At 35.0% G+C, this 13,565-nt stretch overlaps 1 protein-coding gene across 1 annotated transcript in view; it reads left to right on the plus strand.

Annotated features, from left to right (window-relative positions):
* Positions 1 to 13,565, plus strand: part of MINDY2 (MINDY lysine 48 deubiquitinase 2) — a 30,521-nt gene that overhangs the window by 11,630 nt on the left and 5,326 nt on the right. The window contains exons 4-6 of the mRNA XM_052672565.1: positions 602 to 760; positions 2,128 to 2,230; positions 4,382 to 4,524. Of these exons, the coding sequence (XP_052528525.1) occupies positions 602 to 760; positions 2,128 to 2,230; positions 4,382 to 4,524 (405 nt within the window). The remainder of the gene's footprint in view (positions 1 to 601; positions 761 to 2,127; positions 2,231 to 4,381; positions 4,525 to 13,565) is intronic.

Raw genomic sequence — 13,565 nt, forward strand, 5'->3', positions numbered from 1 at the left:
GTGTAATAGACTCCTTTTTTTTTGTAGTCAGCAAGTACTTTCCAAGTGATAAAATGTCATCTCTCCATACCCTGATTACAGTGTTAGCCTACCAAGCTCTTTAATACTTCTTTCATAACCTGTCCTGTGTACTCAGTTATACACATACATTTTTCTTCCCTTCACGAATACATTAACTGTGCTTCTTTTTGTTAACTGTCTTATAAAGGAATATAACACAAAGGAAACTCCATAATAATAATTGAGCTGACTCTGTGAAACTTTCATCTTCATTTTCTTTTCAGTCTCTTCTTCTGGGTTTTGTTGTGCTCTTTTTTAAAACATTGTTGCAATTCTGAATTCCTCTTAAGTAACAAAATGTTACAAAACCAAGCAAACAAAAATTGCTCTGTTCCTCTGAATCTTCTGCAAGCACCTCATGTACTTTCTGATATTCTGATATTACTTTCAGTGGCACAAGTAACACAAATATGCATTGAAGTGGTTCTCTAGCAAATTTCCCCTTTTCTAATTTTTTTTTTTTTTTTAGCAATATTGACTTAATGCATAATCACCAAGTGTACAAAGCTCTATTTGGTGTTTCTTTTCTTTCTGCTGTCAGAATATGAGCGATGCAATGGCGATTCTGCATAAGTTACAGACAGGTCTGGATGTCAATGTGAAGTTTACAGGTGTACGAGTGTTTGAATACACACCGGAATGCATAGTGTTTGACCTTCTTGACATCCCTTTGTACCACGGATGGTTAGTGGATCCCCAGGTAACTTCTTGTTTTTTCCTCACATAATCAAACAGAAGTTATTTGCGTTTTATTTGGGGGAGGGAAGATGTTGCAGCATTTTCACTGAAGGCAATAATAATGAATATGGTAATTGATGTTTTAAAATCTGTTCAGAAAAAAAATGACTTCTCAGAGGAGTGAATGTAGATGGTGGGAGTTTTGGTTTGGTTTGTTTTTTTGTTTGTTTTGTTTTGTTTTTTAGTTCAGCACCTTTGTATAGGTTCAAAATGTGCTAGTGAAATACATTGTACTCATTGCATCCTTCTGAAGGATGAAGGGAGTTGCCCTCGCGTGTGCCACTCAAATGCTTTTGGAAGCTCATGAAAGAACACCTGAAAGGAAAGCAGGATTTCTTCCCTGTTTTCTTTTCTTGATTTACATCTACCGGTAATGCAGTTTTTGAGAACTGAGGTCATTAAAACCAGTTAGGGGCAGCTGCATCTTAAAGACTTATTTTTCATGATATTGAGGTGTTGTTTAACTAAGCAGTGAAATGATACTATTTGCATGAGGTGAAAGATAAAACTGAGGTGTTTGCCTGGAATAAGGTGCCTCAGTTTTCTTTTCCTGTTTGTTTGGGTTTTTTCCCCCTTCGTGCCTTGTTCTTTAAAGCTGCTGTTCTCTGATCTGTCCTGATCCTTCTTTGCTGGAAAGTAACTTTCTCTTAATTTAGAGTAGAAGTGCAAATAGAGAAGAGATGAGTGTAGGCAAATGGGCTGTGTCCAGGGCTGCCTGATATTGATATATTCTGCATGACTTATACCTTAGTGGATCATATATCATAGCTGTAGTCCAAAAACACAGAGTAGTTTTGGAATTTCTTTAAATTGTGGATTAAGAACTTTAATGATGTTTTATGTTAAGATCCATTGGAATGCCTAAAAGATGGCTGCTTTTTAAGAAAATCTTATATATTCATTGAGTTTGTTCTTGTGTGGCATTGTTTCTAATGAAGTATGATGCAAAGAGAACAACATTGATGTGTATCAAGTGTATTCAGTGATATTTACCTTAGTCTCTAGGGGTTCTGTAATTTGAGCACTAAGCATCAGGAAGGAGAAGTAACTGAGAGAGAACGTTCCTATTACAAATTGCACCCCATACTCTTCTCTTTCCTGCCTACCAACAGCTTTTGATGCTGGGCTTTATTTTCTGGATTCTAAATGGTATCTGAGGTTGGAAAATATTTAACAGCCTTGGCTAAAGCTTTTTGGTCTAGTGTTGTTAGGGGGTTAACATCCTCCGTTGTTTGAGACCGTTTCTCACAAGATATTACTCTCAGCTTGCAGTTTGTTCTTTACACGAATAAGTTCTCTTGTTTTTTATGCTGTTTCCTCCTGTTCCAGGTTGCTGACATAGTAAAAGCAGTTGGTAACTGCAGTTACAATCAGCTTGTGGAGAAGATAATTTCTTGTAAGCAGTCTGACAACAGTGAACTGGTTAGTGAAGGTGGGTAACTTTTTTTCTATCATCTGATTATCCACTTTATCTAAACTTCATTTCATATTGTGTGTGTGGTTCCTGGTATGCTGTGATACAGGTGTGGTGAGCTGCTTGGTGTCTGCTGGGTAAGCAGACAGCACAGTGCTTGTCGCAATGTCTCTGATGGAATTTCTGAAACAACAGTCAACCTCCTTCTCTTGAGCTGTGAATTATACCTTTAAAAAATAGAGGTAGCTTCCTTTTATGAGAAGGTATTATGAATAGCATCAGATTTTACCTTAGCTACGTATTATCTCCTACATGATAAAGAAGATCTCAGTGATACTTGACATGTATATAGCATTTCTAAACATGTACTGGTACTTTACAGTAATAAGGCTTCGGAACTTTCAAATCATTTTCTCCTTCTGAATGTGTTCTGTTAAATGTGTGGTAATAAGCAGGGAGGAGATTCTGTTAAATGTGTGGTAATAAGCAGGGAGGAGATTGGGGAAGATAGTATTATTGTTTTGTTCAGATTAATGTGTAAGCAAAATGATTGGAGATATATACAAATCAAAGAGGAAGTTTCCTTCTGTTTTGTTACTTTATAGTTAAAGGATGCAGGACATGATTTTTTTGAGGAATTCTCTGCTTGTTTGGCATGCAATCCAAATGACAGCTCTTGGAGTATTTTCTTTTGGCTGCTTTTACAGCTGTTAGTTGCACAGCAGTGAATGCAGTCTCAACATTCAGAGCCCGCTTGCTTATCTAGTGCAGAGAGTTAGCAGTCCTACAGCACTGTACAACTGCACTGTACAAAAAGCAACCCTTTCAACTTCTCACTTTTGGTCTTGTTTTTGTTTTGTTTTCATATTTCTTGACAGCAGAACCATACATATATATACATATACATATATGTATATATACATATATATATGGGTCTGTATACATATGGATCTATATACATATACATATGGGTCTACTGTCAAGAAATATATATATATATATATATATATGTATATATACATGTTTTTATATATTGTACGGTGCCTATGTTCCACTACCAGCAGTTATAATGCTGGGTCTCTAGGCTAAGCCACAGCTGAAGCCAAAGGCTAGTATGTGGTATTGTTGAGCAATGTAAAGTTGTGTGTTTGGCTGCTGTTCTGTGGAGAAAATACCCAAGGTGTGAGAGTTTCTACCTTGCAGAGATTCATGTTTACTGTAGTTTATTGAGAAGTATATGGAGCACGTTGTCATATGTCACATAAATACTGTGGTGGTGTTTTCTGAACTAATTCATTTATAAAATAAATTTCAAACAAGTGTCTTCCGGTCTGACTGGTTTATAGTTAAGGAGGCATTTTGGCAGATGTTAACAACTGATAAATCGTAAATATTGGTGAATGAGATCTGAAGTGGTGCCTTGGTCTGAAGTTCTTAAAAATCTTTACATGGCTTAGAAGGACACGAGGGCTTGGTAGTTGAGTATGTGTAGGTGAGCATAAAAAGAGTTTGATATTTTGACATTCTACGTCTGGTCTCTTTCAATAACAGTTTTCATTAAGAATTTTGATACAGCCTAGAATGCATTCTCCTATCTTTGAGAAGTTTGGTACTAAATGGCAATAGCTTCCTTCCATGCTTCCATTCCACATCTGTTTCTCTGATTTCTCATGTTTGGTTCTTTCTCTGTTGCTATGTAATTTCTGCCTGTACTTGAGAAGAAAGGGGATGTGGATTACTGAAACTTGCTAGGGTAAACGTGGTATTTTGTTTTACTTTTTAAGCCATTGTTTTCAGTCAACCTGTTACATCAACCTCCCATCCTTATTTTGTAATCACATTTAACGATTGCTTGTGAGGAATAAATTAGATGATGTTTTGCATGTTAACAGCATGGTGTTGTGATGAATATCTCCTTAAGTCCTGTTTTAATGAAGAGTAAGTAAAATACGTTAGCAAGTGAGCTTTAAAAGTAGAGTTTGTTTTTAACTCAGTTTTAGTTAGAGAATACAATGAGAAACAAATTTGTAAGGCTTTTTCTTTCTTTACTGTAATGACACATTAAAAATACTGTTTTTGGTTGGCATAAACTGGAGTAAGAGGACTGTCAGGTTTCTGTATTTTTAGGAATATGTAATAGGCACACAAAAGTATGTATTGCTTTTATAGGATTTGTAGCTGAGCAATTCCTAAATAATACGGCTACGCAGCTGACGTACCATGGGCTGTGCGAGTTGACTTCAGCTGTCCAGGAAGGAGAGCTCTGCGTGTTCTTCAGGAACAACCATTTTAGCACCATGACCAAATATAAGGTATATTCCACATTCTTACTGGTTTTTGTATTTTATGGTTTATGTTCACATTTTAAAGTGAAGCTTTTTTTTCCTTGTCGTGAAATACAAGTAAATTCCAATTTGTTATTATTGTAAGTATGGGTTGTGGTGAACATAAGATCTGTAGCAAATACCACTTATGTTTTATTGATTAGCGTCTCAGAGTCTACAATCATTTTAAACCTTATTGTAGGTCTCCCTTAATGTTCAGCTTCTTCCCTTTTTTAACTCCCTTTGTAATTGTGTGGAATGATGTAAATTTCTTATGTGGTTTAAACTTATTTGCATTATGTAATTGGCAAGGATAAAGTTAATGGATTTGTTTAATTTCTTGTTTCTGAAGACAAAAAATTTTGTTTCCTGTTTGGACCGGAAGGTGGATAGCTCTATAGGTATCCTAGTGTTCAAAATACCAAATATCTGGAGAAGTTCAGATGAACTGTAGTACTGGTTCCCTTAGTTAGGAATGCAATTAAATCTGAAACTGGACCAACGCAAAATGGTGTGAATTGTGAAAGGAGTATTGCAGAGTGCTGAAAGCAGGTGGCTGCATGATGCATGTTTCTCACACTCCTTCCATGGGCCAGAAAAGCTACCTGGGCAATTACCATGGGCAAATTCTTAATGGCTTTGTTCTGACAGAACTTTGTTGTAAAGTGGTTAGTTTATTTCTCTGTATCTCTGTATGAGTGTTAAACAGAAAAGGCCTCAGTCAAATTGCATCCTAAGGTTTAATCAATCTCTTCTCACTGAAAAACTCAAATATTCTGAGGTAGAATTTGTTAGGTTTACAGTACCAAATAACGTGTAGGTTGGACATTCCTCTTGAACATAAACATAATTAGTTCTTACCTTTTGTATAGAACTGTTGAAATTACTTAGTAACAGTTAGTTGAAATATAAAATTAATTCCATGATGTTTACACTTGTATGTAATGCTAATAACTGGAGGGAAAAAATGTTTTAGAGACCACTTTTTTAAACTACCTATTATTTTGTAACATCACATATCTCATATGTGAAGTGTACTTTTCCATTTGTCAGTACCGGCCCTTTTTTTTCTCCCCCATCTGTTAACCTTGACTGTCATATTCTTATCCTTAGCATTTTGAATAATTATTTTATTCAGAGCTTTAGCTCGGTTTATGTCTGATGAAGAATGGATTAACTCCACAAGGAGGTAACACAGTTGGTTTGCTAATAACTGCTTAGAGTGTGTCTGTGGTTTGAGGCAGTTATATTTTTAAAGTAATAAGACTGGGAAAATTATCTTTCTTCTCTTCCTTCCCCCCCACCCCATTTGAAGAATGCTTGAGGCATTGTTGTATTGCTTCTCTTTATTTTCTAAATCTACTTTTTGGAATAGTTGCTAGTAGTTTTATTATGTGAGGCCATAGGTCATTTCTGTATTTGCTTTCTTGATGGAAAAAATGACAGGTTTTGTGGTTTTTTTTTTTTCATAAGAGGAAAAGACTAAATAGAAGTAGAAATGTAAATAGAAGTACAGGTGTACTTTATGGCTCTAGATAGACGTAGAAGTGCAGGAAACTTTTTTCTAATTTGGAGAATATTCCGGATAAATTATTTTAATCTTGGAAATTGTAACACTTCACTGCTGTGCTGTAATTGCAAACTTAAAATACTGAAGTATTGTTTATATTAAGTAAGGTCAGTGGATCACTTCAATCTTGTGAATTATGAGTACAGAGTTTTCTGTAGAGGATGGACTGCTCGTCTTCTGCTGCACCCAGTATGTAGACAAAGGTCAAAATTGGGGTGTAGTTTGTACTTCATCACCTTCATACTTGTAACTGCTTACTTCTGTTGAGATATTTTTACTTAAAGAAGTAAAATACGACAGTTCATGCGCTCTGTTCTTAAGTAATATTGTTAATACAGAACAGCTTAAGACAACGAGTAGAAGTTTGTCTGAACTTTAACTGTAAAAACTAAACCCAGGTCCTACAAAGTACAGTTGTTTGAAGATGAGTGTTATTTTTTAGTTCTACAATTTAGCATCTTAAAAGCAGTAAAGTCATTGGTTTGGTCTTGTCCTTTCTGAGAAATTTTAGGCCTTTGAAATTAGGAATTTTGTAATATGGGTCAGAAGTGTTTCATAATCGTTATTATGACCTCACTTGCAGTCAGTGTTCAATTTTCCTTCTGTATCTGTTGCACTGTATGTTACTGCATATCAGATATCAGGAAGCTATTAAGAAAGACAAGTTCTTCATTAATCTATTTTTTAAAAGTTAGCAGTATCCTTTCCTTTGTTTTGTAGTTATTTGCAGTAGCTATATTGAGTATGTGTTCTTGATTAACTAGGAAGTCAGAAACAGACTTGGGCTTTTAGCCAAGATTAGCTATCTGAAGACTTTGGATCATAGGATGCTCATGAGTGCTAGGTGCAGTGTTCTCTGGGCTGAGATTTATCAGTTTCTTTACACTTTGCTTTTAGTAGATAGATAGCTCTGCAAGTTTTAATGGGGTTTCTTTTGTTTCAGTTTCTGGCATTTTCAGCAGTAGCTGGTAAAGGTGAGAAGTCCGTTAATCAGGAAAAGAGAAAATACAACATATGCCAGAAAAGACAAAGGAGTAAAACTTCTGAGAGCAAATCAGTTTCATTCTGATTTGTGTTGTTATCACATAGATGATAATGACAGCGATTGAGAAATTTGTATTCTATCTGGGGCTGTGTTCAGTACATTTTTTTTTCAGTTGCATTAATGTTCTCCACATCTGATCTAGTGAGCTTGCTTTAGAGGAAATTGATGTTTTCTGTCTTACATTTATTATCACTAAGTGCATATTGTAAGGTAATTCCCTAATAAGGAATTATTTTGTGGATGTTTTAATGCAGAAATGGGAGAGTTGGAAACTGTTGACATCCCTAGCTTGTATAATCTGAACATCTATGTTCAGTACAAAGAGTTTATGGCATTTATTGTTCTGTGATGCGTTGTCAATTTAAGAACAGATTTACTAATGCTGGCAATACTTTACCCAGTAATTCTGAGTTTAGAGTGGCATTGCAGTGTCAGATCAAAGATCTTCATCTTATTCTTGGATTACTTATTTTGGAGAGCTGTGTTACTGAAATGACTTAGGGAAATATGAAGAAACATCCCAGTGCTCTCAATTCCTGCCTTTATTAATATTATATATATTTTATGTTACAAGACACTGGATATTGGCAAGAACTCCTTGGAGCTACTGGTCATACTAGTGCCCAACTAGTATGGTTGTTAGGCCAGCTAATACACATTATTTTATAATCTCCTTGTTTTTCATCCAGTGTTCCTATCAGCAGCAAAATTTTTGCATGTGTAGTGAAGGAATTCATTGCATGTAAGGAAGGGGAAGGGAGTGACTCCTTGCTGCCTGGCTTTCCTTTTAATTTTTTTATTTTATTTTATTTTTTTCCAGCTACTAAGCTAACTTAGTAGCAGCATGGGTTCCAAATCCGTTTTTTTTCTTATTACTGTGAAGTACTTCTTGCAACATCAGAAATAAAGTTGCTGTTACTGACATAAAGCAACATTGGAATGATTCTGAATGCCTGGTGTAGATGGGTGTAGTGTCAGTGTTGTTACGTACTGTAGGCAAAAGCTCATTAATGCTCTGCTTTTCAGTCTGTTCAGTGCGATTCTCTGCTAGATATGGGGATAAATGCAGTAATTTGGGCTCTCAGGTATGCAACAGGAGGTGACTAGTTGTATTAGAATGCCTTTTAAAAGATCTGTTGTGTTAAGAAGAATACTTGACTTGCAGACAAGAAGAGAAGCAAAATAGAATGGTTATCTAGTTTGGTCTGTTACTGAATTCAGAAACATTTGTTAGTGTTTTGAAATATTCCTGTTCAGTGTAATATACATAGACAGCTCTAAAATGTTCACCTGCAGGCAGATAATTACCGAGTGATTTTTACTTACCTTTCTTTTCATTCCTTATTCAGGGAGTAAGTGCTAAATGGAAAGAGCCCATTTAACAATAATTCTTTTTTTTTTTTTTTTTTTTTTAATTTTGGAAGTTAATGTGAATAATTTTGAAGAAATAATCTTCCTCTAAGGCTTCACTTCTCTTGAAAAGCTGCTGAGGTGATATTACAGTGTAACTGAAGATTCACTGAATGCATTTTAGAACACAGTGTCAGTCCATTTCTTCAGTTTTAGTTTATTTATTATAGTGTTAGATAATTATAATTTTACTTTTCCAAAAAGTGAATAAAAATTGCATAATGCAATATGAAATCGTCATCCTTAATTTGGAAAGGTTTTGGTATTGAGATGATGTCAATAGGAAGATTTGGCATATTTTTTAAAGTTTGTTTCATATAAAATGAAAGCAAATGTGGCAGTTCTAATATGTTTGCTGTCAAAGTATGATGGATGTTTGTTAATGGCACTTCAGTTATCACATACTTAATCCCTTTTGCTGTTTGTCCATTTCCCAAGTAATCACTTAACCTACTTCCTATCAATTTAATTGCATATTAATAGTCTTAGCTCTTGTGATTATACAGTAATCACTTTCAACAATTAAAGATGTGATTTTTTTTGCCTTTGCTTTTCATTGCACAGATAATAAATACATCAAATGATAATTCCCTAGATCAAGAAAAAACAGGACTGTAAAGAGGGAATCAGTTTGGTAAGAATATCTTAGTTCAGTTGGAACTCTTCTCCCACTGATGTGACTATTATACAATCTGTCTGTTTTCTTTACTGAAAAGTGACAAGAAGTTTGCCTGTTTGGATTGTCAAGTATGTATGTTGCAGTGATGCTCTCTAGGTTTATAAATGTTGGATTTCTGTTTCAGAACTCAGGGTGGGCTTCTGTTCAAGTACTAGATATATTTCATACCAATAACTTCACTTTTTCCCTGTGAAAAAGGCATGAGTTTGGAATACTAGGGGCAATATAGCTTTTTCAAAACAGGTTTTAACATTCTGTCCCTTTCATGGTAAGTGTTCAGATTTTATTCTGAGTAAACATTCTTTTTTGCGCAGTTTGAATCAATTGGTGTTTATTACAAAAAAAAAAAAAAAGAGAAAGTAACAGTTACAATATTCAGATAGGTTATTCTCAAAAAAAACCAACCAACCCATGCATTCAGATGAACATAAAACATCTTTGTAAAAATCAAAGGTTCTGATCCAGAAGTCCGAGAGAACACTTACGTAGCCTTTAAGGATAATGCCCAAAATGCTTGTCGTGCCTGTATGAAGCTCATGCACTTTGGCTTTCGTTTTCAGCTTTCTAAACCACTGAAAACATGGTAATTGGCCTCAGAGGTAGATTAAAAGCATTCATCTCAATCACTTTTTTAGATCATGAAATTAACCTAGAAAATGATGTTTCACAACAACCAGTGACACCTGCAGCCTACATATGTAAGCCTTTCAAATACCTTTTTTCTTTTTTTTTTGTGCACACCAGAAGATTGATAGAGACATACAGGAGTGTAATCTTTTTATCCTTCGCTTTATTTAAGCCTTTTACATGTGAAACTATAAAATCTGGGCATTGGTCTACAATACGTGGGTTTCAATTCTAAGTTTAGATAGTTTAATTGTCAGTAATGTTAGTGTAGGCAAAGCTTGCCTGAACAGTTATGCATTTGAGACTTTCTTTTGTTTTATTTCTTGTTGACAGTGGTTGTTAGTACGGACTAACCTCCCTGGGGACAGTATTAGTCCATAAGATTGTTTATAAACAATCACCTGTGACTTAGGTGAAAAAACACCTAAAAGTAGTAATACTTTAGAGGTAAGCAATTAAATACATTTCTACCTTCATAAAAATCTTAGTTCATAAACTATATTGTTTTCTTAGCATGGTGTACTTGACAAACATACTTGAGTATGTTCACAAGCTGAATTGAATGACCTCAGAGTGCAGATCATTCTGTGTTGATTTTACAGGCTAGAAAACAAATAATCAGGACCATGATCTATTAGGTAGGAAACATTGTTTTGTACCTTTGTTTGTTTGTTTGTTTGAGCCTCTTTCCTAACTTTTAAGTTCATTGTAAATGCTTCTAGCTAATGAGTCTTGTTGATCCTCTGACTGTGCTCCCTTTTTCTCTTTTCCTCCTTGTATTTATATTGAGTAGAGCTCAGAAAAGCACAGAAATCTTGTTCAGTGAACAAATGTAGTGTAAAACAATTGGACACAGAAACTAGGTGTTGTTGGTTGCATGAAACTGGGTGGTGTTATGTTGGTTGCATGTTCCTGTCTTGTAGCCATTTTATTCTCTATGCACTTCACAAGGCTGAGGAAGAGCTATGCAGTCAGACTGATCTCATCCATCATCTAGTAAGTGCTGGAAAATGGTGACTGGTTCCTGACACCATGCATGTCCTGACGTAGCACAGCTGAAATGTACAGGCAGTATAACAGTCTATGACTAAACATATTTTCCTGCATCACAGATGCCCTCAGTGGACTTGCTGATGAAGCATTTAGGACTGGGAAGGAAACGCACATGGCATTAAAACAGTGCCTGTAGCAAGTCTGTAGATATGCTTATAATGAATAGAAAGAGCACAAAAATCAAGTTCTAGGAAGACTGATTTTCTTTAGAAACGAGTGGCTGTATTGCAGCTAGTGCATAAAGAACTGACTTATTTCTTGTATAAAACTGGAAGTCCTCCAGTTGTTATCAGAAGTGATGTGAATGTGAGCAGTAACAGGGCCAGCCTTGGGAAGCTGGATTTTTTTTTTTTTAATGTCATTAAAAATGATCCTAATATGAAGTACAGATCAGAAATGGGGAAGGAGTTGATCTCTGATCTGTGCTTTCCATTGCTTTCATTCAGATAACGGGATGAGGTATTCTGTCTCCTCACAAGTATGAGGGAGTCTGTGTGTTGGTGGGCATCCTTTTGGTAGTGTGAAGCAGCATGTTTTTGAATAATGCAGTTAGTATTGGCATTGGAATGGTTTTGTTCTTATGCAGCATGGTGATATGTAATAAGCTGATTGGCTTTCATTGGAGAGTTGTGTGAAACCTTTATTTTTTTGGAATTTATTCCTAAGATATAATAGTTTTAAAATCAGTGTTCAGTTTGAGTTTTGCAGCTGAGGAGGACTTAGAAGGTAAGGCTATTAAAATTTGTTTCAGATTAAAGTCGTTTTCTATTCAAAGCTTCAAGGTATTTTTAAATAATATAGTAGATTTTAATTCCATGAAGGCAACAATACATTTTAATATTAGTTTTTGAAAAATTCAGTTTTCATGATCTCCCAACTCCTTATTGTAAGTCTTAACATTTTCCAATTTCAGTATGATTAAAAAACAGTTTATGAACTGTTTAAACATTCATTCAAAGTATGTGGTGTTTTAAAGGAAAAGTTGATCTATTCTTTTCTTCTGTTTTTGTTAGAATCAATTTACTGATAAAAATAAAACATTAAAGACTCAAATACACTTACCTTAGATTCTGCCATCTTTATTTTCTTACTTTTATGCACTTCATACATTGAATGCTGTGAAATAGGTGTTCTGTGCGAACGGGAAGTGATGTGAAATAGTTTTTTTTCAATTTCTTTGGATGATGTTAAGCATCAGGAAGCAAATTTGTGTTGGCTTCAAAGGGAAAGATGATTTAATGGATCGTGCTGTGTGATCAGAATTGTTACTGACAGTTTTATCTGTAAGCCTACCTGTGCTTTCCAAAACTTTGGAATATCCATATATGCTCATGTATCTATATATGCTATATCATATAGTATTCCAAAACATATCTCATAGTGCCCTTTGTGGTGGTTTGTTTTTTTTTTTGTTTAATCTGCTCTGTTGGGCCTTCTGTGTAAGCATGTCTTGTGGTATTAGGTAATAATACTAAAACAGATGCTGTGTGGGGGGTTTCAAACCATGTGTTTGTTGTGTAGCACTCTTCAGCTACAGAAGAGATGGCTGTAAGCTTGAGGAGTCTTACTGGGGCTGGAGATGTTTATCTCAGATCCAGTTTTTCTTGTGTCCTGGCAGAACTCAGTGGGATAGTTCTGTTCTCGTTGAACAGAGGTGGTGATTTCATTTTTCACCTTTCTTGCTTCAGTACATTTTTAACACGATCTTTAATCTACTCTGTGTGGTGCTGTAGTACAAACAGCAAACTTACATGCATGTCACAATAAAGTGTTTTGGTTTTTTGTTTGTTTGGGTTTTTTTGCAGCTAGAATACTGCAATTAGCTGTATTTACTTGAATATTTTAGGTAATGTTAATGGAAACTTTGATCTTCATGTGTGCTGTATACTCAGTAATAACAATCTTGCATTGACATGTAGCTTTAGAAGCATTAGGATTAGATTCAAATCCAACTAAATTGAATTTTAACTTGTTTTTTTTTTCATGCTGCTTTGCTGTCCCTCAAACATGCCACAATATCTCAAAATGTGCTTTTGAAATTCCTATCTGATTTCAGTCCTCTCCCATTCTTTCAATCTAAGCTTGTATTTCATCCTTCCTCTGCTTCAACTTCTGGATTTGTTAGTATTGCCTCTCACTTCCAGACCAGCCCTTTTTATAATTTCGGACTTTGAAACTAATAGAGAAATTTCACTTTGTGGAACTGTGAAAAGGATAAAATCCAACAAAAGCAGTTGTTGATGACAAATGATAGCAAGAATTGTTTTTTTTCCCCCAATTGAACTATACCCCAGCTTGCATTTAAGAAAGCAAAACAAAAATCATCGTAAGACACAATTAAATTTTGAGATAAAGCCATTTTGAGCCAATGCCTCTTGGATAATTTGGAAAGATCACCTTTGTCTCCAGATCTCGCTTTTCAAATTTAACTTGATTTGTCCTGGGACAATCAACATTGTCAATCTCAAGTCCTATTTCTCAGATGTGTTTCCAAGGAGTTGACAAGGGTTATGTTTGCTTCTTTACATTAAATTTCAATATTCAGTATAAATTAATGTAATAGCGGAAAAAAATGTAAGATACGTAATACAGAAATTAAATATGGTTGCTATTTTAGCAATGATACTAGTATCTAGTCTCTTAAT

Source organism: Tympanuchus pallidicinctus, unplaced genomic scaffold (genome assembly GCF_026119805.1).
Source record: "Tympanuchus pallidicinctus isolate F22 unplaced genomic scaffold, pur_lepc_1.0 scaffold12, whole genome shotgun sequence".
NCBI classification, from domain to species: Eukaryota; Metazoa; Chordata; class Aves; order Galliformes; family Phasianidae; genus Tympanuchus; species Tympanuchus pallidicinctus.